The sequence below is a fragment of the Lampris incognitus genome, chromosome 10 (genome assembly GCF_029633865.1).
Source record: "Lampris incognitus isolate fLamInc1 chromosome 10, fLamInc1.hap2, whole genome shotgun sequence".
In the NCBI taxonomy this organism is placed as follows: Eukaryota; Metazoa; Chordata; class Actinopteri; order Lampriformes; family Lampridae; genus Lampris; species Lampris incognitus.
The window spans coordinates 52,693,018-52,719,105 of NC_079220.1; the positions used below are offsets into that span (position 1 = coordinate 52,693,018).

The 26,088-nt window shown below is 43.5% G+C and overlaps 1 protein-coding gene across 1 annotated transcript; it reads left to right on the forward strand.

Annotated features, from left to right (window-relative positions):
- The first annotated feature begins 125 nt into the window (after positions 1-125).
- LOC130119863 (nuclear GTPase SLIP-GC-like) lies at positions 126-23,042 on the forward strand. The gene is made up of 15 exons (XM_056288452.1): positions 126-297; positions 3,243-3,266; positions 3,374-3,469; positions 4,576-4,681; positions 6,362-6,584; positions 6,826-7,029; positions 7,258-7,461; positions 8,584-8,747; positions 8,829-8,871; positions 8,988-9,092; positions 9,633-9,714; positions 16,507-16,637; positions 16,784-16,951; positions 22,677-22,831; positions 22,922-23,042. Exons 2-15 carry the CDS (start codon positions 3,254-3,256, stop codon positions 23,040-23,042), a joined length of 1,815 nt encoding a protein of 604 aa, XP_056144427.1. The 5' UTR covers positions 126-297; positions 3,243-3,253.
- Positions 23,043-26,088: the final 3,046 nt, after the last annotated feature.

Below are 26,088 nucleotides of genomic sequence, written 5' to 3' on the forward strand. Positions count from 1 at the left end.
TGCAGCTCCCTCAGCGCGACTGTGCTTGAAAAGCCTCCACGACGCGGCGCTTAAATTCCAGGAACCAGAAACTGAAACTTAGCGGCTACTCGCTCCCTTCTGCATCCTGTTATGTGCTACGGCCTGTCTATTGGCGGGCGACTGGGTCCGACCGGAAATCAAAAGCACAGCTTTCGAGAAAACGAGAGCGGCAGAGAGAGGTGTGCACGCGCCGTTTTATTATCTTATGCCGGCGTGCTTCAGTAGAGACTGATCTGAAACTGATCATCCTGGATCTTTCCACAATCCAAGCAAAACGTAAGTGATTTTTTTTTGTGTGTCTATATCACATATGTAAACTATGAACAGAGCAACAGGGTGTTTTATTACAGCTATTTGTAGTTATAATGTTTGGTGGTCAGAATATCAGAATATTAAAACTGTTGAATAAAACATTCTATGGCAATGTTTACAGTAAATGTGTGCTGTGTAAGATAAAGGGGAAACTAATTGGAAAAAGAGGCACATATGCAAGTCTCTAACTTGTGGATACAGATAAGAAGCAAATCCAAGAACGTAATACATGAATGAGGAAGTTGTGAGAAACTGTTTGACCTTTGTTTTGTAAGGCCGTTTAAACCAAGTTGATCAGAGGTGTTCATTGCCACTTATCTATAGATAAGTGTTGGATTTCATCAGCATGTAATCTTTATTTTGGGCAAAATGAAAACCAAAAGCTTAAATGATACAGATCAATCCATCCATCCATTCAAAACGTTTTGTGTCACACACACGTATCTGTGAATGTTCTCCTTCATCAAGGTCAGGGTTGTCCAAAGGAGTTGAATCAAGTGCAACTGGACTTGATTCAACTCCTTTGGATAACACACACACATAGTATCATGTGTCATCTTCAGGCTACATTCTGTACGGCAATGTCGATTCCAAAGCTTTAGGCCCAGAGTGGTTCCGAACAGTATTAAGTATCAAGTATTAAGATGACTTGAGCCGTATTTCCACCCAAAGTACCCAGAACTTTTTGTCCCAGGAACTACTTTATAGAGAAATAAAATGTTCCCTCAGCCCATTGTTCTCTGCATTTCCATTGCTGTTTTCATGGGCGGATCATGAATCAGTGGGCCCCAGGGCACGGATGTGTAAAAGCCCCCCCTTCCCCCCCAGCCAACAGCACAATAACTATATTCACTTGTACCGTAACAGGATTCACAGTGCACATACACACAATTAACACCAACGGCACATTAAATAAGGCACACCTGCAGCTTCCTTCAGTTTTTCGGTAGGACTTTTGGGGCTCTGTTATTGACATGAATGACTAAGCCCTTTGACTATGCGACAAGAAATGCAAAGTTAATAATAACGACTTCATGCAGAGACTCTGGCTTAGGGGACCCCTGAGCCCTTGGGCCCTTAAAGACTTGGACTTGACTCAGACTCAAGAAGCTTCATTTTTGGGCTTGACCCAGCTTGTCTTCAGAAAGTGTTTATGTGGACTTGGTCTCGCCTTAGATGGGTTGGCAACAGGGCTCCACAGCACCGCAAACGTCACCATGGATGCAACCAATCATTTAGGTCTAGAGGCCATTGACTAGTCAGAGGAGAGGACGGACTGGAAAAAGGTGCTCGGCTGGAATTGCTATTTGATTTAAAACCTGAGGTGCATCAAGAACAAAGGCTGAAATGAAAATCTTGAAAAAACAAATTATGGACCATCCGCTGTTGAGAAATTTTATTTGAATAAATAGACAAATATGTTAATTCATGTTTAAGTAAAAGAGGCATGAAAATACATTGTTGCAGTTGGGATGCTCTGTTTACAATAGTCGCAGTTGTCATGTTGACAGAGGGCGACATAAGAGCTGCAGTGATGCTGATATTTCGGTATTGCCACAGATTTATTTTATTCTGAAAGGTCTCGGTTTAAGTTAGACACATGCTTTATTTTGAAGAGAAAAAACGGAAGTGACGTTGTGTTTTTGTTAGGCTAGCTTGATGTTTGTGTGTGTGCGTGTGTGTACGCGCTGCTAGATTTGTAAGACAGGTCCACCTTTTTCATACCTCCTGTGAATTACCGCAGCATTACAGACATAAAACGTTGAGTTTGAAGGTACAACCGTTCTCCTCATTATTGAGAAGCTCCAACTAATCAACACCCGCGCCTATCTCGCTTTCCCCGGTTTTCTCTTAAGATTACCCGCCTCTGGGATACCTGAATTTACTGATATAAGTTGTATAAGTTGTATGACTGATATAAGTTGTATTTTCTTATAATGTTGATTTCTTTTTATGAAAAATATATCTTATATTTCAAAATGATCTTATATTGGTGACTTTTATATCATTTATGTCAGTCACTGCAGCAGCACTTGGGGGGGGGGGAAATGAAAGTGGTGATTGGTATGTACCTACCCACCTCTCTTCTCTCAATAATGCCACACCTAGGGGAGCTGGCTGGTCCTTACATGCGATGTTGAATACTTTCAGTTGAGACGGTTTGACTTCCAACAAAGGACGGAATGTCTCTTTTGGCTCTTCATCCGGAACAAAGTTTTTCTCACAAGAAGAGAATTTCGTAAAATCACTGCCACAGGTATGAAAGGCAACTGGTTTGTGACCTTGTTGTGAACAGACCAAAACAGCATCACTGTCTTGAGTTTGTTATTTGGACGTATGCCTAGTATTTCCAGCTGAGTCACCAACGTCACACGTTATTTCTTATCGCCGAGGATTATAATGTTAAGCAGAGAAAAAGAAACCCAAACTAAAGCTGTTAAATCAGCATATATTTTAGATGCACTCACTCGCAAACGTTTCCCCCCCCCCCAATCTATTTTTCCTGCACGTTTTCCAACAAGGAATAAAACTTAAACGCATATTTCAGAACATGGTCGCAGTACTCCTTGATACAGATTCATAACAAAGCAAACTTTACTTGATAAGGGCGCCCAATGGGCAAAAAAAATTATATAGATTTTCAAAAAGGCCCCTCTACTGGCGGCCTGTCCAGGGTGTCTCCCCACCTGCTGCCCAGTGACTGCTGGGATAGGTAGGCTCCAGTATCCCGCCATCCTAATTGGGATAAGCGGCATGGATAATGGATGGATGGATGGACCATCTATGATGACGCCTTTCCAACAAAGTAAACTGTGGTCAAATTGAAACTGAGTGATGAGATACTTAACAGTGTGATGATTTCTTGCTCTGAATATCAGTCAGTGACCTTCGTTTTCCTGTATTTCCAGTCAAAGGACCCATGGCCATGCAAGGTATGTGCAATAGATAAATATAATGCACTTTTTTCCAGTATTGATTCATAAATACTACATTTTTGTTTGAAATAACTGCTATTTTTATTATTATTGTTTACTTAAAGGCAACAAGCGAGCTGCTGAAGGTTCACCTACATCAGACAATCGGCAGTCTACGAGTGATACGAGTAATTACTCTAGAAATGCCAGTGCAAGTAATGGTAAGCATATTCTAAAATGCCATTAAATTTTTTTCTGCTTCAAGTTCAAAATTGATTTGTTTGATATGATTTGTTCGTCATGCACTTTAGGCACCCAATCTGGATGAGCTGACAATATACGTGTTTAAAAAAAAACCAAAAAACAGTTGTTTTGCAGTTCGCGGCCTAAAACTCAGGCATCACACAAAGTGAACCGCAGTTTGCTAAGACATACAGTCTCCTCTTGAAGCAGACTCGTAGTAGCTCCTTCATATGGACTGCTTTTTATATAGCGCATGGAGCAGCCACTCAAAGCGCTTAATGATTAAGGCCTCACATCCACCCATGCACACTCACACGCCGATGGTGGTGTCAACCACGCAAGATCGCAACCAGATGCTGACAGATGTGGAAGTCACCTTCTCTGCACGTCTTGTGTTTATCAATAAACACCCCCTGCCTCCATTGCTGATCTTTTATGTTCTGTGTTTTTGACACAGTCAGATATGATAGGGCAACATGGCATCATTTTATATTTATACCAGATATGAATGAAATTGCTTTTCACTAAATTGTGAATTGTTTGGCGTGTAAGGAAAAGTGTGGCGGATGCATTTGTCCTGGATGGAAAGGTGAACGGTGAATATCTTTAGATGCAGGTGCAGTGGTCGTTTATTATGCACAAACACACAGGCCTGCATAAAACAGTTCCTCAAATAATACAACATGGCAACTCCATTCCAAGGATCTGCTGTTCCTGTCCATGTCTGGTCAAGACTCTGGTCCTGGTCTTACTGTAAGCCGACACATAAACACATGAGCTGTTTATAAGCTAACTGTTTTCAGCCCCGGCCAATGACCTTTAACCCCTGCCACTGACCCTTAACCCCTGCTGTGTGCTCAGTCACGCCATGGCCTGGTTGTTGTGTTGTTGGTGTTGTTTTGTTTTTCTATTCAAATCAATCACAGAAAATAAAGACATAACTTCATGGCTCGTTGATATTGAAAAAAGTTATTAATTCGTTGTCATTACAACAGCATGATACACGTACTTTCTTCTCAATAAGTGTGAATTTCTTGAATATGAGTGAATGTAAAATGTGTTTTAAAATGCCTCCCATTCACAGAGCCTGATGGCATTCGGGAGGCCAGGAACTTGCTTGAACAAATCTTCACCGACATAGACAAAATGCCACAGTCAGAGGAAGGCATGGCGTTTATTAATGACCTCAAGTAAGTGTTCAAATGCAGAGACAAATCTGCTTCACAGTCGTCTTTGGTATAATTATTGTTGAGCAATAATTGATAATACCAATAGTCATGAAGATCAATGTCGTCATATTGTTTTGCCACTGAGAGAAGTGCAACCCTTCTGAGTGCTTTCCGTAGGAACTGCCTCAGAAGACATATAATACCACACCCAAGTCTACACATGATGGCAGATGGTAAAACAGGGGCAGATTTAACCCTGGCCATAGTTAAAAAGACCCAACAGGGGCAACTGGGTAGTGTAGGTCTATTCCATTGCCTACCAACATGGGGATCGCCGGTTCGAATCCCCGTGTTACCTCCATCTTGGTCGGGCGTCCCTACAGACACAATTGTCCGTGTCTGCGGGTGAGAAGCCAGATGTGGGTGTGTGTCCTGGTCGCTGCACTAGCGCCTCCTCTGGTCGGTCGGGGGCGCCTGTTTTGGGGGGAGGGGGAACTGGGGAGAATACGTGATCCTCCCAGGCGCTACGTCCCCCTGGCGAAGCTCCTCACTGTCAGGTGAAAAGAAGTGGCTGGCGACTCTGCAGCCCTTCCCGGCTCGGCAGAGGGGGTGGAGCAATGACCGGGACAGCCCGGAAGAGTGGGGTAATTGGCCGGATACAACTGGGGAGAAAAAGGGTAAAAAAAAGAAAAGAAAGAAAAGCCCAACAGTGGCTCCATCCCCACTGGAGACTTAAAAGGGCAAGTCTCCCCAATCCGGCCCTCACCACCTTTTACAGGGGCACCATTGAAAGCTCTCTAACCTACGGTCTCACTTCCTTGCTCAGTAACTGCAAAGCGACCGATCAACATCAGCTGAACAGGATAGTGAAGACAGCCAGCAAGATCATTGGTGCCCCTCTCCCCCTTTCGCAGAGCCTCCAGCATCGTTAAGGATCCCCCACCACCCTTCTCATAACCTACCCCCCCCCCCCGCTGTCTGGGAAGAGGTACAGCAGCATCTGTGCTAAATAGCCTCTACCCACAAGCAGTCAGGGTCATTAACAAGCTGTGTCACCCCAATGGTCACCCCACCCCCCCGCCGCCCCATCAGTGCTGGTTACCCGTTGACAGACACCAGCCGTCAGCATTGAACTGAAATTGCGCTTTAATGGATTGTGTTGTTAACTGTTTGTGTTTGTGTTTTTTTTTTGTTCTCTCTGTTTTTATGTTTTTAGTGGTGTCGTTTTTAGGGAAATTTTAGATATATATTTTTATCTTTTCCGTTGGACTGTTGTGGGCTGACTCATCACCAGAATCATGGGCACACTGACTGGCAGCAACCCCGTACGCAGCAAGCTGTGAAGCACCGTGTTCTGACACCTGTCTATCATAGCCAGCATGAACTTTTTCAGCCATTTGAGCCACGGTAGCTCTTCTGTGGGTGGTAATGACATAATTAACGGTTTTTCTTGCCTCACCTGTGAGTGTTTTTAATGTTTTGGCTGATTGGTGTATATCACCTTGAGAATAACCTCAAAGGAGAGACGAATGAAATGACTAATGTTGTTGATTTGACATATGTGGGTTGTGTGTCATCTTCATCTTGTACCAATATTAATGGTGGTTGGTTTAGGAAGTCCCGTCAAGGGATACCCAAAAATGATAACATTAAAGAAAAGAGCATGCATTTTCAAATATTCTGTCTTTCCTTTGTATGCAGGAAAAAAAAGGAAGCCATGGAGGGTCTTTACAAGGAGAAATTTGTCGTGACCGTATTGGGGAGAACGGGAGCCGGCAAGAGCTCCCTGCTGAATGCCATCTTGGGAGAGAAGAAGCTGCTGCCGTGTTGTACTATCAACGCATGCACTTCAGTCATCATACAGCTGGAAGCCAACATGGCCAATTCCAAATACGAGGCAGAGATTGAATTCATACCTGAAGCGGTATATATTCCCAAAATATGCTATATTTAGTTTGTGACGATAGAATATGTTCTCTGCTATTGTCGACCCGTGTCTAATGTTATACAGTGGACTGAATTAAGACGACCGGTTATCAAAGAGCACTGCAAAACATAGGGAGTGAGAGTTTACTAAAGTAGGGGGGAAAAAATCACAAAGGAAACATGAATGTACCTTTACAAGTTATGTTGAAAGTTAACACGAACCAATTTATCCTATCAAGGACTGGAGGCAGGAGCTACAGTCTATCGATGAGCTGTTATCTGATGAGAAGGATATGGATAAGCAGACAGCAGAGATGCTAAAAAGTAAAATCCGGGCTCTGTATGGGAACGATGGAGTTGGTAAAAATGTAGAAATCTTGATGGAGATGCAGAACTTCAGCCATCTTTTTGAAGCTGGGAAAGAATATCTGTCATCTGACAACGTAAGTGTTTTGTTTTTGTCTCGTGCTTCTATGATAGGAACAAAGGTGTTAATATGCACAAATGAGTACATGCCACCCATATGTATTGACACACACACACACACACATTTGAAAAAATACACAAGAGGAGGGTAGCACATTTTACTTTCTGTCAAAAAAAAGAAGAAGAAAAGACCTTGACATTTTATATACTGACCATACTTTTACTGATTGTGATTACGATTTCAGGTATCGGAGTTCTCTGCCCAAATTAAAAATTTTGTATACGGTGGAACCAGCATTAAAAGGGGATATACGACACAATACTGGCCTCTAGTAAAATGTGTGATCATCAAAGTGCCCAATGCTCAAGACCTCCTGGGAAACCTTGTCTTGGTGGACGTTCCAGGATCAGGGGACTGGAACAAGGCCCGGGACAAGATGTGGGAAGCGGTAACGATCCTGACAAATTAGTCTGTCATTTAAAGCCTTGTTTAATCAGGGAAACTGAGGCATGTTGTGACTCTCACACATTTCGCAGACACAATACATCGCAATTATTTGTTTTTCATGTCAGATTGAAAGAACGGCGTTTCAAGCATGGCGGCAATCTTCAGATTCCTCCAAGTTATTGAAAGAAAAAACAACAACCAAAAACCCACATGTTTGATGATACTGGATAACATAGCACAAGATGAGCTCAGTATTGCATTGCGGCGAAGACATTAAATGACACCACGGCCTCTCCGCTAATCTGTGCAACACTATTTTTAAATTTAGACACCTAACAAAGCTGTACTGCATGAAAATGTGCAGTGTGAGTCCTTAACTTTTAAAAGTGTAAATAATTAGGGAGGCTTTCCTCCATTTGAATGACAGTGACCTGGACCACATGTGAACCGAGTTTTTTATTTGAGAAAAGGAGGTTAGGTTTTTCAGATAGTTGGTCCTCCAAAATTTGAATTGGCAGCAGCGAGATAACTTAAGTCACGTGACAAAATGACCTGACCTTCCGTTTATGATCCACAATATAGAATACGCACTAACTTCTAAACAAAAACTACATGTTTGCATCCTGGCTTTCCATATTAGCGTGTGTCTGTACAATCAAATATCAGTGAAGCTGGCGTCCTGGTAGCGTAGCGGTCTATTCCGTTGCCTACCAACGCGGGGATCGCTGGTTCGAATCCCCCGTGTTACCTCCGGCTTGGTCGGGCATCCCTACAGTCACAATTGGCCGTGTCTGCGGGTGGGAAGCCGGATGTGGGTATGTGTCCTAGTCGCTGCACTAGCGCCTCCCCTGGTCACCCAACTGGGGGGAATAGCGTGATCCTCCCACGCGCTACGTCCCCCTGGTGAAACTCCTCACTGTCGGGTGAAAAGAAGTGGCTGGCGACTCCACATGTATCGGAGGAGACATGCCTGCAGCCCTCCCCGGATTGGCAGGGGGGGTGGAGCAGCGACCGGGATGGCTCGGAAAATAGGGTAAATGGCCAAGCACAACTGGGTAGAAAAAGGGGGGGAAATATATATGTGTAGCTGTAAGAGTGTTTTTGTGTTTTTGTGTTGTTTTAGAGCATCTGTAGTTGTTCCTCTGTGTGGGTTGTAGCAGACATTGACCGCGCTGCCGCAGACAGAGATGCGTGGAACATCTTGGACAGCAGCATCAACTACCTTGGACCCAATGGACAGTGTCAAAGTATTTCTTTCATCTGCACCAAAACAGACAACATCAGCAGGTCACTAACTCATTTCTAACCATTGTATTTCCCATGCTGGTCCGCTGTGCTGTTGTTAATGGCAAATATTCAACATTGCAGCTCATATGAACTAGAAGATGAGGACTGTGTTACAGACGGAGAGGTGTGTGAAATCAAATGAAAATAAAGCTAAAATTTTAAAAAAAGAAACAAGACAAAAATGTGATAAATATAATTGTTTGGTTTTTCATATTCTCTCTGTGATTTCATACACCAAAGGCCACATCTGCCCAAACGAGAGAGCAGTGGAAAAGAGCTTGCATTTTGGACAGAAACATACGAGCGAAGAAGATCATTGAAGATGATGTGTGTGACCAGTATGAGGTAAGACATCTTAATGTTTGCATCTCCTAGGAAAAAAAGTTAGTTTTCAATTATGTTGTGGTGTTAATTGTCAGTAATCATGCAAAGGTAAGGCTCTATTTTGGTCCCTTTTCTCCCCTCAGAGACTGTTTTCTGTACGGTAAATACACAATGCATTTTCCCCACAAATTAAGATTTGGCACAGTTATAAAATGGATAAATATAGATTACAGAAGAACATAGAAAAATACCACCATCAGCTAGAAATGGGAAGGTTCCCTATGTGCCAACGTACATCCTACATCTGTCTAAATTGAATTACTGTGGTTACTTTCAGAACAGCAGTAAGTAGGTTATCTCTGAAATATTCAGACCACAACTGATCATCAAGGGACACAATCAAGTGGAGCAACAAAAGAAAAAGATTGTAATTGTCCAGTGATGAAACCATAAAAGCCTATAAGATCATGTCATATCAGACAGTACAATATAGCAGGTGTCTTCTATCAATTTGAGTATGTCCATGGTTTTGTCACAAATGTTGTTTTTTAAAATTTTCAGCAACTTGGGAAAATTGAGGTGTTCACTGTGAGTGCTGAGGAATTCCGGAAACCTGATTCAGTCCTGAGACCCGAGGAAACCGGCAAGTTTGGTTCATACTCAAGTGTCTTTTTAAGTTATTCAGTGTACAATAGTTTCTGGTTACTTTTGTGACTGAGTCATCAATCTTTTCCCTAATCAAAACTCTTTAATCAAGAATCACCAAACACTTTCACCTGCATTCACTACCCTGTCGACAAAGTGAGTTCATAGAAGTCAAGTCCATTTATTTGTATAGCCCAATATCACAGATTAGAAATTTGCCTCAGTAGTGATGATGAATTACCAGTTACCATATAGCCTGATTACTAGAAGATATTATTGTAAAAAAAAACAACCACCCGCCATGTTTGTCTCTGGGTTATAATCCATGTTACCTAGTGCTTTTCCATTTTCTGTGACCGTCAAATTGAGAGAAATCTACCTCATCAGGTCAGTCAAGCATACAATGCAGCCTACCTATATGACAGTCAGAATGACAGCATATGTATATTTATTTGGGTTGTGGGACCTTTTCACGCACATTAACAGGAAGTATTTAAAGTATTAAGTATTTAAATTGAAACCAATCTAGACTGCTAAATACTGGATTTGGCTGCCTAGATTTCAGTCTTTTCAACTCACAGAGCTATTGTGGGGCTTCAGGAGACTTGGCTTGTGCTGCAGAAGCCATTTGGGGTATGATTATGGTCATTTTTGCCATTTTTGAAACTTAATGAACTGGCCACCATTCGCAGCAACTGATGGGAAGAAAGTGGTTCTGTTCACGTGCGTTCCTGTTGATGAAGCAGTGGAGGTAGTCCGTATGAAATTATAGGACAACTCCACCCTTAGCAATAGGACCACCCTTAACTCTGGCCAAGTGTGTCTGCCCTTGAAGCTGTCTTCAGTCCATGTACTTCACATACAGGAGGCAGTATTACAGGAAGAAGCGTGGGTGTGCTATGGGTTCCCCACTTTCACATACAGTGGCCAACATGTATATGGAGGAAGTGGAAAAGAGGGCTCTGATGTCCTATCCAGGGACACAACCTAGCCATTGGTTCAGATTTGTGGACGACGGCTAGGTTAAAATTGAATCTCAGGATGTACCACATTTCACCAAACACATTAACTCCGTGGACAGCCATATTAAGTTCACCAGAGAGGATGTGAAAAATGGCAAGTTAGCCTTCTTAGACTGTGAAATTGCAATTGGTGATGGGGACATTTGATTGTTGATGTTTATCGTAAACCAACACATACTGATCAGTACTTAAAGGTTTGACTCTCACCATCCACTGGAGCACAAACTATGAGTCATCAGGACGCCGTCTCACCGAGATGACCACATCCCTGCCGACACAGCGGCTGGGAAAGGGGAGAAATCCCACATTAAACAGGTCCTGGGTAACTGCGGTTATCCTAACTGGACGTTTGGCAAAGCCAGGAAGCTGTCCAAACAGTGCACCAGCCGATCGAAGAGAGAAGGACAACAGCTGTCTAAGCGTAAACCAGTGGGGATTCTGTATGTGGTGGGAGTGTCGTAACAGTTGAGATGAATAGTTTCCAAACACTGCTTCTCAGTTGATTTCAAACCCCAAAACACGCTGCGCCAGAAGTTGGTCCACCCCAAGGATTGGGTCCCCCAGCACAAACAAAGCAATATAGTGTATCCTGTTAAGTGCCGGGAGGATTGCTGTGACTTGTACATCTGGGAAACCAAACAGACTCTAACGAAGAGGATGGCACAACATATAAGAGCTACCTCATCAGGCCAGGACTCTGCCGTCTACACCCATCTACAGGCCAGTGGCCACTCTTTCAAGGATGAGGATGTGCACATCCTTGATAGGGAGGAACACTGGTTTGAATGGGGAGTCAAAGAGAGCATCTATGTGAAAAGAGAACGACCATCCCTGAACCAAGGGGGGGGGGGCTAACAGTACATCTGTTGCCATCTTTTGATCAAGGTCAATGCCAAATCTTTTGATGTGGGCCTGGATATCTTTATATCACTTCTTTTGTCCTCCTGGGGCACGGCGTCCTGTCATGAGCTGAAAGTAAAGGACTTGTTTCGGGAGGCGAGAGTCAGACATGCGGAGGACATTGCCAGTCCATCTCAGCTGATGTTATGCGATGGTTGCAGTTACAGTATGCATGTTGGCCTCCTTGTGGATGCTGAAGTTGATGTGTTTATCCTTCCAGATGATCTCAAGGATCTTCCTGAGACATCACTGTTAGTATGCCTCAAGTGTATTAAGGCGCCTGCTATATGTGGTCCATGTTTCTGACCCATACAGTAGGGTGGGCAGCACTACCGCTTTGTACACCAGAGTTTTTGTTCTGGCCTGAAGGTTGCAGTTTTCAAAAAAAATTAATATTCAGAAGATTCCCAAAAGTCCTGTATATGATTTTGACTCCCTTGGGAAGATTGGGACCCGTGAGGTGGAGGATGGAGACAATAAAGACAGAGACAAGGTTTGGGGCAATAGCACAACCTAGTTTAATGCCTGTATGGACATTGAAGGACTGTGTCTCCTCTCCATAACTGCTGAGTACTCTAGCTGACATATTATCATGTAGTAGTCATAGTACTCTGATATATTTGTCAGGGCAGCCTATTTTTGACAGAACTAGCCAGAGGGCCTGGCGATTTATGGAATCAAAAGCTTTGGTTAAGTCTATGAAGGCTATGTATAATGGTTGGTTCTGTTCCTGGGCTTTTTCTTGGAGTTGGCGAACAGTTAAAGTCATGTCCATGGTGTTTCTGTTACGATGAAAACCGCCCTGGGATTCTGGCAGAATTTCTTCTGCTATTGGGAGGAGTCTGTTGGCCAAGACTCTAGCCAGGGCTTTCCCTGTGTTGGAAGGCAAGAAAATGCCACGGTGGTTTCTGTGCATCCCTAAGTTGCACAGGGATTTCCTCTTTCCCATATTTTAAGTAGCAGGGCATGGATATGTCTAAGGAGTGTAGATCCACCTGCCCTCAGTACTTCTGCTGGTATTCCATCAGGACCAGCAGCATTGTTGGGTTTCATCTTCCTTTCTTTTAAAAATTTTCTTTTCTTTTCTTTTAAATAAAACATTTCTGATTTCTCCCAATTTAGTGGCCAGTCGATTCCTATTTTAGTTCAAACACACACCCTCGTACCGCATGCGTTCGCCAACTGCATCTCTCCGGCCAGCAGTGTTGAAGGAGACGCCTCCCCACTTTCATGACAAGGCAAATCCAGGCCGAACCACTGCTTTTCCAACACACACAGAGACGCATTCATGCGATGAACACAAGCCGACTCCACCACCTCCCGAAGACAGCGTTGCCAAGTATTGCTGCTTCATCGAGTCCGGCCATAGTCAGATCTGACAAGACCGCGGCGCAAACCCCGGTCCCCAGTGGGCAACTGCATCGACTGAGTTTCATCTTCCTGATGGCATCCTCAACTTCTTTTAGACGAGATGGTGCTGACACATCCTCCTCCTTGAGTTGTTGAGGGAGTTGTTGGAGGGCATCCATCTCAGGGCTAGAGTCCCAGTTTAAAAGGTACTGGTAGTGCTCTTTCCACCTGTCTTTGATTGACTTGTTGTCTGTTAGCAGTGTGTACCCATCTTTGGAGTGAAGGGGGGTTAGACGGCGATGGCTGGGACCCTATATTACTTTAGTGGCATCGAAGAAGCCTCTGGTATCCCCAGCATCTCCAAGGTGCTGGATCTCAAGGGCCTTCTTTGTCCACCACCGGTCCTTTAATTCCCTGATCCGGCTTTGGACGGCTGAGTTTGCTTTTGCATGGGCAGCTCGTTTATTTTGGCAGTTGATTTATTCTGCCAGATGGTAAAGGCTTGCCTCCTGATGTTGATTAAGTGCAGGATTTCCAGGTCATTCTCATCAAACCAATCTTAGTGGTTTTTCATCATATATCCAAGAGTGGTTTTACAGGTGCCAGTGATTGCAGTCCTGAGAATATCCCAGTGGCTTTCAATGTCATCTGGATACTGCTTGGGCATTGATGTACTGAGCATGGCCTAGAACTGTTGACGAGAGGAGGTATCAGTAAGTCTTTCGAGGTTGAGCTTTGGGCGGCTGTGCTTTTTCTGCACCCCTCTTTTCCGGTGAAGTTGGATGAACAGAGTGGAGCGGATAAGGTGGTGGTGAGTCCAGCGGATAAGGTGGTGGTGAGTCCAGCAATCATCTGCACTGATCATCACTCTGGTGTTAAGTACCTTGTGTCAGTTTCTTTGACAGACGATAATGTAGTCAGTGAGGTGCCAGATGTTAGAGCGAGGGTGCCTCCAGGTTGTTTTAATTTGGTTCTTCTGGCAGAAGAGTGTGTTGGTGATGATTAGGCTGTGTTCTGAGCATGTTATTAACAGCAGGATGCCATTGGAGTTTGCGTTTCCAACTCCTTCCTTGCCAATTATGCCTCTTCACAAGTTGGAATTTTGTCCCACTCTGGTATTGAAATCTCCAAGCAGGATTAGCTTATCTTCTTTGGGGACTTGGTGAGAGCATTGTTCAGGTTAGCATAAAATTCTCGCTCCCTGTCTTCAAACTTAAAGATCTTCATAATAATTGTTGTCGGACATGTCTTGTGCGAGTTGTTGTTTGGCAGGGCGCTGATTGTATGAGCTCGCTCAATTACCAAGACCTCCCACGGTTCAAGCCCCAGAACTTTCAGTAACCACTTTTCAATGAATGTAATTGTATCCCGGCTCGTTACCTTCTCCGGTAGGCCTACCATTCTTATGTTGTACAGTCAGCTTCTGCATTCCAAGTCTTCCACTTTGTTAAGAGTTTTAATGGTGCTTTTCAATGTGCTGACTTTGGATATTCGCCCATTAACGTTGTCTTCAGTGTCAGAAATCCGTTGTTCCACATGTGCAATGCGCCCTGTGCATTCCTGTACCTGCTTTCTTATATTGATAATTGTTGCTTGCATCACATCAATTTTCCTTTTGAGTCCTCTTTTCAAGGACATTATGGCTTTCATGATATCTTTATTGTTTTTCTCGACTGAGTCCAATATTTTGCCATCTCCTTCATCAAGGTTGTCATTCATGGTGGCCATGGTGTCGTCGAAGCTCAGCAAGGTGGCAAATGAGGCTGTTTTTGATGGCAAAGCCCACACCGTGGATCCTCAGCTCATCAGCTGCTTTTAATTTCCAGAAGAAAGTGTAACCACCCTTCTCCTCTTTCAGCTGCCCTTGGTCAGCCGATCGAGTTTCAGAGAGTTCGGCAATGACAATCCAGAATTTTTTCAACTCTCAGGCGATGATGGCAGTATGCCGTTCAGGTTGATTGCTGGATAGATTGTCCGTGAGGGTTTGTATGTTCCAGGCTCCAAAATATACGAGTTTCTGTTTTTGACCACATGGTGGTGGTCCCTCTGGATGAGGTGGCCCACACAGAAGGTTTGAGGCAGACTATGTTTAGGGCACCTGTTCTAGCCCCCTCCCCAACTGGGTTGAGCAGAGCAGATCCTATATAGGGCAGCTCAGTTGTGAGTGCAAAAGCCAAGAAGCCCCTCTGCTTCAGTCCCAAGGCTTAGCAACTGATCATACACCCACTGCCTGTGTGTCAGGTTGTGGCTAGGGGCTGCCAGACTTCACTGTCCTGTCCCCGTCACCTCTTCCTGATGGGCACAGGGCTTTGACCCAAGGATGTTTATGGGGTGATCCTTGAAGGAGGATGCCTGTGCATGACAGCTTTTTACGTGGAGAGGATGATGAGCCTGCAGCCACCATACGGTCCTTGGCAGGGGATGGTCACAGTCTAAAGGCATGGAGAACCAAGACGATTGGGGGCCACCCTCTGTTGCAGCCTTCATCCACCTTCACTGGCATTGTGACCTGAAGATGTCTTCCGCCAGTTGCGCTGCTGAGGTCTGTGTTGGGATTGCGACTATTCCCAAATCCTCTGTGAATAATACACATGTCCATTGTAACTCTAATTAATGGACACGGTAAACTGTGCTGTTTATAAGGGTGGGGATACCTGCAGTCAGTTGAGACTGACGAAGGCACCTAGGTGAGTGATGAAACATTTTTCTCAGTAAGCGTAGTCTCCAGATGAACTGATTCAACCTTCTGTGATTTCCTTACCTGGATTATTGATCATGCATCAAGAGATTCTGGATTTGGGTTTAAATGTTTGGGTTTGGGTCCTTGCGTGGGTACATTCAGGATCCACTTGAGAACCCAAACCCAGATTTGGATGCTCAGATGTATGAATTTTTTGAAAGCAAGGAAGGAAGTTAAAATTTGCTGTAAATAACAGTCTAGATTTCAGTCTTTTCAACTCACAGAGTTATCGTGTGGCTTCAGGGGACTTGGCTTGTTTTGCAGAGGCTGTTTAGGGTATGTTTGTGGTCATTTGTTGCCACTTTTGAAACTTAATGAGCTGGCCACCATTCACTACACTTGATGAGAATAAAGTTGCTCCAATATTTTGTTGGCTACCTCCTGCAGTGCTGTATGGAAACAAAACACTAACTCAGGTTTCAACTGGCATGACTGTGAGTAGATAATAACAGAACTTTCATTTTGTGGGTGAACTATCCCTTTAAAAATCCCACTACTAGTTTTTGAGAACAAGTTTGTGCTGCCCATAGTTGGGTAGAAACATTTTCATCATGGTCAAGTATGAGGACATTTTTACTCCACAGAGCAAACACTCAATGCAAACCCTGCATTCATAACTGACTCTCGAATTAGTAGATTTCATTTAAAACAATTTCCCTTTGTGAATGAATAAAGTCTGTCTTATCCTTTCTCGCCTTAAATGGGTTTATAGATGGTCGTAGACAGACCTTTTTCAAAGAACATCGTCTGACAGTCTTTTTCCCCATTGAAAATGTAGAGATTCCCCAGCTGAGAGCCCTGCTGAAAAAACTAAATGCCGAACAGTCAGACAAACGGACAAAAAGCTACATTCTCGATGCTTTTGGAATCATCTCACTGATAAGAGTGAAAAACTCTGCTCAAAAAAAGGTAAGTCCTTCTCATTTTAACTTGCTAACCTGTCAGTACAATACATTTGAAATGACTGCAAATCAAATGCCTTTGGGAATACAGTAGAAACTCATCATTTTTTCCTGTTCTTCTATCTCATATATTTTGTTCTTTGGCTTGAGAAGACTATTTTGGAAATGGAGCAAACCTTTGCAAGGATTCTGGAACCAGAGCTACAAATCATAAGGCAATTTATGTTAAACACCAAGGAGACCTTTGATAACATCCTTAAACTGGCAACAGCCAAATCAGCGAACTTATGTGCGGAGAGGATGTTGAACGTGATTGCACCGGTAAGTGTTACAGGACAATTTCAGGATTCATTAGAGAATTGGAGAGAAATATGAACAGATCAGGGTGTCCGGGTGGCGTAGCGGCCTACTCAATTGCCTACCAACATGGGGATCGGCGGTTAGAATCCCCGCATTACCTCCAGCTTGGTCGGCTGTCCCTACAGACACAATTGGCCGTGTCTGTGAGTGGGAAACCATAAGTGGGTATGTGCGTGATCCTCCCATGCACTATGTCTCCCTGGCGAAACTCCTCACTGTCAGGTGAAAAGAAGCAGCTGGCGATTCCACATGTATCCGAGGAGGCGTGTGGTAGTCTGTAGCCCTCCCTGCATCAGCAGAGGCGGTGGAGCAGCGACTGGGACAGCTTGGAAGAATGGGGTAATTGGCCAAGTGCAATTGGGGAGAAAAAGGGGGGGAGGGGGCAAATCAAAAGAACAAAAACCTTGATTTGAAATTTACAAGAAAAACAATACCAATAAATTACAGAAACATATCTTTATGCATGCTCAATAATCCAGGTATGGGTTGGGCGGCACGGTGGCCCAGTGGTTAGCGCTGTCACCTCACAGCAAGAAAGTCCTGAGTTCAAACGTCAGGGTTGTCCAACCTTGGGGTTTATCCCAGGTCGTCCTCTGTGTGGAGTTTGCATGTTCTCCCCATGTGTGCAGTGGATTTTCTCCAGGTGCTCCAGCTTCCCCCACAATCAAAAAGACATGCATGTTAGGGTTAATACTCCTGTCTGTGCCCCTGAGCAAGGCAATAGAAAGAAGAACTGGGGTTGGTCTCCGGGTGCTGCATGGCGGCTGCCCACTGCTCCTAGCTACACAGCTAAAATGGGTTAAATGCAGAGGAAGAATTGCCCCACGGGGATTAATAGAAAAAAAAGTAGTAAAAATAGTAAAGTAGTAGGTAAGGAAATCACAGAAAGTTGAATCAGTTCATCAGGACACAATGTTTGTTTCATCGCTCATCTAAGTGACCTCTCCAGTCTCAACTGACTGCAGGTATCCCCACCCTTATAGACAATGCAGTGGCATAACAACCGAAAACAACGGCCAGTTTCATATGCAAATTGGCGTGACCATTAACTAGAGTTGCAACGATTATGTGTACTGTTCACAGAGGATTGGGGAATAGTTGCAATCACAGTAAAGCCCAATTTATGCTCCAAATGTCATGAAAATGTGTCATGTACACGACAGCCCTGGGAGACACAAAAAGACACAAGAAGTGTCTCTCATGACGTCAAAATTGTCAAGAGACATCTGTCTGCTAGCCGACATTTGGAGTATAAATTGGGCCTAAGATGGTGATAGATGTCACTCTTAGCCCCCCCCCCGCCCCCCTTGGGTCAGGGATGGTTGTTCCCTCCTCACATACTAGACGGAACCGGGCGGGGGGGGGGGGTAAGAGTACATCTGTCACCATCTGATGGATGACTGATTCCACTTTCTGTGATACAGAAACATAACTCGGTAATGGTGCCACTACAGCAGAAGGCTAAAGGAGTACTATAGCAGTAGCAAATAAGTGTTTTTATTAATGTCAATTTTACAATTTGAACTGTATTCTGAGTTTTGGCTTTATTCACACACAGGGTTGTTGGACAGTTACACAGTGGACAATTCTGTGAATTCTTCATGCATTCTAAAAGGTTTTAATATCTGAACCTTTTTTCCTGCCTAACACCAGCATTTCAGATCCACTGTCAGCGGTACATCATGTTATAATTAAAATGTGAAGCCAGGTTGCCATCAGCAAATAATAATAATTATTATTATTATTAATAATGCATTTTATTTGTGGGCGCCTTTCAAAACACTCAAGGACACCTTAAAGAACACAGTAAAAAAAACAAAACAAGCTGCACTGTATCAGACAGCGTAAAATCAAAACAAAGCAGGGTAGACAATAAAAAGTTAACACAACAGATAAGTATAAAATCAACATCTGCACAAAACTCCATGAAGTGTATATCAGACTGAATATGCCAGTTTGAAAAGGTACATTTTGAGATGGGATCTGAAGGTTGAAAGAGAGTCAATGTTGCGAATTTCTTGTGGGAGAGAGTTCCATAGGCGGGGGACAGAACGACTGAAGGCTCTAGTCCCCATGGTAGTCAAGCGGGCCCGATGGTGTAATGAGTTGGAGAGCAGAAGAGGATCTGAGAGTGCGGGAGGGCGTGCGGATATGAAGGAGTTCGGAAAGATATGAAGGAGCTAGGTTATTAAGGGCCTTAAAGGTGAGCAGCAGGATCTTGAAGTCACTACGGTATTTAACAGGGAGCCCGTGGAGTTGCTGAAGAACAGGGGTGATATGATCGATGGAAGGCGTTCTGATAATGATACGGGCAGCTGAATTCTGGACCAATTGAAGCTTATGAAGACACTTGAGTGGAAGACCAAAGAGGATAGAATTACAGTAGTCAATACAGGATGTAACCAGGGTGTGAGTGAGTATGGCCGTGTTTTTAGGTGTAAGTGACGGCCGAAGATGATTAATATTGCGTATGTGGAAGTATGCAGACCGAGATTATTTTTAGACTATTGAAGCCCACATTGTTGATGTGGGCTTCAAAAGATAATATGTTGTCCAGGATTACACCCAGACTCTTAACCTGAGGTGATGGGGGAACTATAGAATTGTCAATAGTAAGAGAAAAACTATCAGTTTTGGCCAAAGTAGATTTAGTGCCAACTAAAAGGACCTCAGTTTTATCACTATTAAGTTTGAGGAAGTGATGTGAAAACCAGGATTAATGTCAGAAAGGGAAGTGGGCGAAAGAGTGGAGGTAGGTTTGGTGGATGGATAAAGCTGGGTTTCATCCGCGTAGCAGTGAAATTTAATGCCAGATTTCCTGAAAATGTGGCCAAGAGGTAGTAGGTAAATAATAAATAGGAGGGGTCCCTATAAAGAGCCCTGGTGAACACCGCATCCCGGTATACTTCAAACCCAGCAACACACTCCGACAAAGACTGGTTCATCCCAAAGACCGTGTACCACACACCCGAAAAAGCAATCTGGTGTATGCTGTACAATGCAATGAGGATTGCACTGACCTATACATAGGAGAAACCAAACAACCACTACACAAACGGATGGCCCGACACAGAAGGCCAAACTCCTCAGGACAAGACTCGGCAGTCTATCTACACCTAAAGGAGAAGACACACTCTTTCGAGGACAGCAACGTACACATTTTGGACAGAGAACATAGATGGTTTGAAAGAGGGGTGAAGGAAGCCATCTATGCGAAACTGGAAAAACCATCCCTCAACAGAGGAGGAGGTCTGCGACACCACCTATCTCCCACTTACAATGCCGTCCTTTCATCTCTACCCAGAAGACTCAAGAAGCCTAGCCTCCAAGAACAACAGTCGGTCACTAACGGCTCCAACGACTCTCATGACCACTGAATAATGAAGTCGAAACTAACACCCCCAACGGCCGTCGCTGCTAAACAAATGCAAATCGGCTGGACATCGGAGCACAGGAGAGCCCCGCATATCTTTAGCTCCGACAACGACGGGCACAGCCAAACATCGGTACACAAAAGAGCCACTCATATCTATGGCTCTGTTAGCGACGGGCGTTGGTAAACATCTGATCACAAAGAGCCACGCATATCAATAGCTCTGACAACGACTCCTAGAGGATAAATTCTGACTCTCATCACCAGCCAGTCAGACTAGCTTGGTCTAGTCAGAAAGGCACGAACTGAGGAAGACTCTTGGATGAGAGGCGAAACGTCTTCACGGATATATACCAAGTCCAGTTGCACTTTATTCAACTCCTTTGGACAACCATGACCTGGATGAATGAGAACATTCACAGACACCCTGGGGAACACCGGTAGTAACAGGAAAGGACTGAGATCTCAAATTTTTAAGTTGGACAAACTGAGTGCAGCCAGAGAGATATGATCTAAACCAGTCAAGGGGGGGGGGGTGCCAGTTATTCCAATGGAAGCTAGTCTTTCTAGGAGAATGTTGTGTGAGATGGTATCAAAGGCTGCACTCAGATCAAGGAGGACAAGTATGGTTAAGAGCTCAGAGTCAGCTGCCATCAAAAGATCATTAGTGATTTTCACCAATGCTGTCTCCGCACTGCATGGAGCGAAAACCAGACTGGAACTACTCAAACAGATTGTTGTTAGTCAAGTGAGTGTGTACCTGAGATGCAACTGTTCTTTCAAGTGTTTTAGAAAGAAATGGTAAATTTGAGATTGGGCGAAAATTATTGTTGGGGTCTGCACCAGGTTTCTTGAGTATTGGAGTTATTGCAGCTGTTTTGAGAGATGAGGGAACAAGACCAGAGGTAAGGGAGGAATGTATGATATCAGTTATTAAAGAGGTTAGTGAAGGTAGACAGGCTTTTACTATATATACAAATATCTCCAAAAACAGATACCTTCATTTTTTTATATAGTTGGCATCGATCTATGCCAAACAGTTAAAACATGTTGACATTTGTGAAAGTATTTACATGAGTTGATCAAATCTGAGGAGGCATGTGGTAGTCTGCAGCCCTCCCCAGAGCAGCAGAGGGGGTGAAACGGCGACCGGAAGAGCGGAGTAATGGCCTGGATACAATTGGGGAGAAAGGGGGGGCATCCCCCCCCCCAAAAAATAAATATGAACAGATCAATTACAGTCTACTTTGCCCTCTCTTTTACAGTGCATATATGGTCCAATAAGCCCACTTTGCTGTTGATATGCACTCCTAGACATTTTTAGAACTGAACAGCATTCGCCTCCTCGCAGAAGTCCGCTCCCAGCTCCTTTGTCTTGCTAGCATTGAGCTATAGGTGCTATCTTTGCATCAGATAACGGAATGCTTTACAAGAACAGGTTCTTGTATTCCCCTTGCTTTCTCTTCCTGTTACAGTCTGACCATGTGGTAGCCTGTATTCCTAGAAGCCACCCTCTCGTGGGGTTGTGGTGAGGAGCTACTGAAGTCATGGATTGACTGATTCATTATTATAGGGGTTGACTTGTTGGAGCCAGCCAACCAGTGATCGTCTTGGGGGGGGGGGTACACATTGGATCCATAGTGGTAGTTTAGATTCAAGAAGACTGTCCTGTCACTGTGCAGGATTTAAGTTTTCCTTGTCTCGAGCTGGCCCTGCTCAAACCCGTTAAAGCTAGTGTTTAGTTATTTAGCTCTCTGCCAGGTCCCTTCTGCCACCGGGTTTGGCGTTTTATTATAATAAAACTGATAATTATCAGTGATCATCCCTATCCCACACCTTCCTTACACTTCCTCCACACTGCTCTTAAAGGCTTGTTTTTAATTGTCTTCCTTTATGCGTTCATTATGTCCCTTTTTTTCTTTTTTGCCCCCTCAGCTTCCTCTGAATACACTGTCTCCTCCCTGTCCACAAGTTTGAATGACCCCCTTTCTTTGATTTAGGAGGAATTTATGTGGTTTCTTTTGAGGTCTTGTCATTGGAATACAGCGATTTGTTGTTGAAAATGTAATGTAATGTCCACCAAGAAATTGATGTAACCGAGATCAATTTAATATGTTATACATCAATTTCTCACAGGAAGAAGAATTCTTCCCAGAATTCTTCTTCCCTTTTTCACCCTTCACTGAGAACATGGTCCAATGTGTAGAATATGTTTGTGATTGCAAATAAAATCCTTTTCATTGTTACAATAGTGAATGGATGAATCAGTCGAGTGTTTTAGTGATATTGCAGATTTCTTTTATCTTCATTTAGGCTGGAACTTGGATGGGGTATCACCAGACACTGAAATCTGCATGCAGGAATGGTGGATTTCGCAGGTCAAAAAATGGGGGCATCACAGAGCTGAATTTCACTTTGGCCACAACTATGTATGACGCAATCTGTGAGACGTTCCATGAGGTGTTTTCGTAAGTTTTTGATATTTTTTGTCAATTTTAATATCCATAAAAACGTATACAACCACTGATGCCATATCCTTTGCTCTGTCTTTTGCCTAGAATGGGGGTGAATAAGAAATCCCTCTTTAAAAAGATTGAGGACTTCAACATCATCTCAGATTCACTGCAAAATTGCATGTCTCAACAACATGTGGATTTCATCAAAACTCAGGTTTGTTGAGAAACCACTTAATTGTATAGTTTCTACAACATATTATACAATATGGAGTAAGTGCTACATCAGGGGTGAGGGCTAATTCTAAAATGCGTTATGAATTTTCTGATAGAATATTGGTTTAAACACTATCCCAAATTAAAAATTCTACAGATCTTTGCCAGCCACCATCAACTCAGTATTATTGTATCAGACATGGGCAGTATTTCAATTCAATGTATTTAAAATGTATATTTAATAACTTTTGAGTATTTTGTAATTTGTATTTTACAGGCCCAAAAAATATGGAATTTGTAACAAAGTACTTTAAGCGCTTGTATTTGTGTTTTTGAAATACTTAAAACAGGGTGTCTGGGTAGTGTAGCGGTTTATTCCATTGCCTACCATCATGGGGATCATCGGGTCGAATCCCCGTGTTACCTCCGGCTTGGTCGGGCGTCCCTACAGACACAATTGGTCGTGTCTGTGGGTGGGAAACCGGATGGGGGTATGTGTCTTGGTCGCTACACTAGCGCCTCCTCTGGTGGGTTGGGGCGCCTCTTCAGAGGGGAGGGGGAACTGGGGGGAATAGCATGATCCTCCCACGCGCTACGTCCCCGTGGTGAAACTCCTCACTGTCAGGGGAAAAGAAGCGGCTGGCGACTCCATGCGTATCGGAAGAGGCATGTGGTAGTCTGCAGCCCTCCCCGGATTGGCAGAGGGGGTGGAGCAATGACCGGGGATGGCTCAGAAGAGTGGGTAACTGGCCAAATTACAACTGGGGAGAAAAAAAGAAAAAAAAGGGGGGATGCTTAAAATACATTATTTACTATGTTGTTTTTTTCTCAAATAAGACACATTTTTATCCCCTGGTTTAAACCCTAGAAAAAAGTGTATTCTACACATTATATACGTGTGTGTGTGTGTGTGTGTGTGTGTGTGTGTGTGTGTGTGTGTGTGTGTGTGTATATAGACACACACACACACACACACACACACACATACACACACACATACATATATATATATGTATGTATATAATCCAATGAGTCAAGTAAATTCTTTATGAGACAGTACAAGCCTGTTTCATGCCATAAGCAACCATCAGCTGTGTGTATGTGTGTGTGTGCGTGTGTGTGTATATATATATATATACATATATATAAAGTAAAGAAAAAAACAAATGACACTTGCCATAGACTCTAATGTAAAATAGCAGTGTAAACATCACTTGTAGATCTTATAGATAGCCACTAAAAAGAAATTTGTTTATAAATGACTGAAAGACTCTGTCCAGTAAAGATGTGCCAGCTTTGTCTGCCACAGAAAGTCCATCCAAAAGATGACCTTGATCCATCTTCAGTCATGCCCCCCTCAGTCTCCCAGCATCAAGCAGGATAATGCAGCTGAGCTCCAGAAATCTTCTTGAATCAACTCACATAACTCAACAGCAATGTCCCGCTTAAAGTGACTTATGCATAAAATAAAACAGATGGATTACCTATCTCAAGCAAGTGACGAGTCTCCGCAAAGTGATTTTCACACGGAACAGTGGAGCCCTTGAAAGTAGGAAGAACAGTTTGAAAACAGTGAAAACGTGTGTTGGAAACAGGTCGCTATGTCTTTGGTAGGCTTATAAAATGGTCAGACGTCATGTCAAGTACACACTTTTGGTGGTAAACAGGCTAAAACTTGCAAAACCACTGATACAGCAAACAAAGCCCACAACCGCACCGTTAAGTTCTTGTATTTTTTGTACAGGAAAACAACTGTTTATTCCATCGCCAAATTCACCCCAGAGAAAATCTGTGGCAAATCTGTGGCAAGGGATCAACGGTGTCGATTTCAAATATTCTCCCTTTTTAGGAAAGTAATGCCAAAAAAAATTGTTTCAACTTTTTCAGAGTGTTGAGCAATACTGGCAAGTACCCCTCACCTCAAACTTGACTGCGGGTTTTCTACCTGCTTGAGATGTTGTGAGTTTGTACTCTCAAGTCCAACATATCAAACCCAGAATGGGAGTTAGTACTGTTTTCCATCTTAGGCTGGTCTCCTTCATGCGAACGTGTAAAGGCTTTGTAATACGCTTGTTTTTGGAGAAGTAAGCAACGTGGCAAATAGCACTTTCCAATAGTCTGCTATGGCTGTAGTAGTTGGTTTTCAATAACAACAACAAAATCCAGCATCACGATAGCGTCATTTGGTTTCTCCCCAAGTTCTAGAGTCCTCTAGATCCATTTCCTTGGAAACCTTTTTGCTGGGACAGGTGAGAGATAATCGTAGGCCAGAGAATCATACGCCAATTATTCCATATTTCAGTTCCTTTTTGATTTCTTAAATGATAGGCTCTCTACTTTTGGAGCCAGGACCTCAATGAAAATGTTGTCATGCGCCATTTCGGGTCGTGTAGATGAAAATGTCTCCGAACTCATCAGTATTGAGAAACTCAACGCTTTGCTGAACCTTCTTTCAACACACTCCAATGGGGTAGTTTTTTAAGGCTTCAAAAAATATCTCCCTTTTGTGTTAACAGGAAGTGCATGGTACAGTCGTACATATCTTTATTTATTTCATGTTTACTCATGATATGTTTTGAAGAGGAGCCGGACGTGGTTTGATTTGGAACTATTTGCTGTGGTTGTCCCAAAACGTCCCTCTCAGCCATCTCAAAACTTGTAAGAAGAGGAAGTCCTGTGCATTAGCTACGGCCAGGCACTTCCATGGACGACGAGCTCTAAGTTCACAGAAAATGATTTTGCAGTGACTGCACAACTTTTTATGGACTTAATTATTCTGTGAGCCTGTAGCTCTCATCTAGATTTGTTTCATGCTCATGTTTCTATTTGTGTGTTAAACAGCAAATGATATTGAAAAAACTGCTGAAAGAGAAGATCATCTCGCATAAGAAGGAAATCCACCTCGCAATCCAAAAGTCCATCCAGAGCACCATGCTCCCTGCCTACAACAGTAAGAAAGACAGTTTTCCATACAGCTGAATGGCGATGAGGGCAGTTTGCACAGCCATACTGATATGGGATTTGCTCTTGCTGTAAAGGGCATTGTGGCATGTTTC

Coding starts and splice junctions, on each gene's coding strand:
- LOC130119863 (XM_056288452.1), top strand. Junction 3,470..4,575: donor AAATGCCAGTGCAAGTAATG/GTAAGCATATTC, acceptor TCCCATTCACAG/AGCCTGATGGCATTCGGGAG. Junction 4,682..6,361: donor GCGTTTATTAATGACCTCAA/GTAAGTGTTCAA, acceptor CTTTGTATGCAG/GAAAAAAAAGGAAGCCATGG.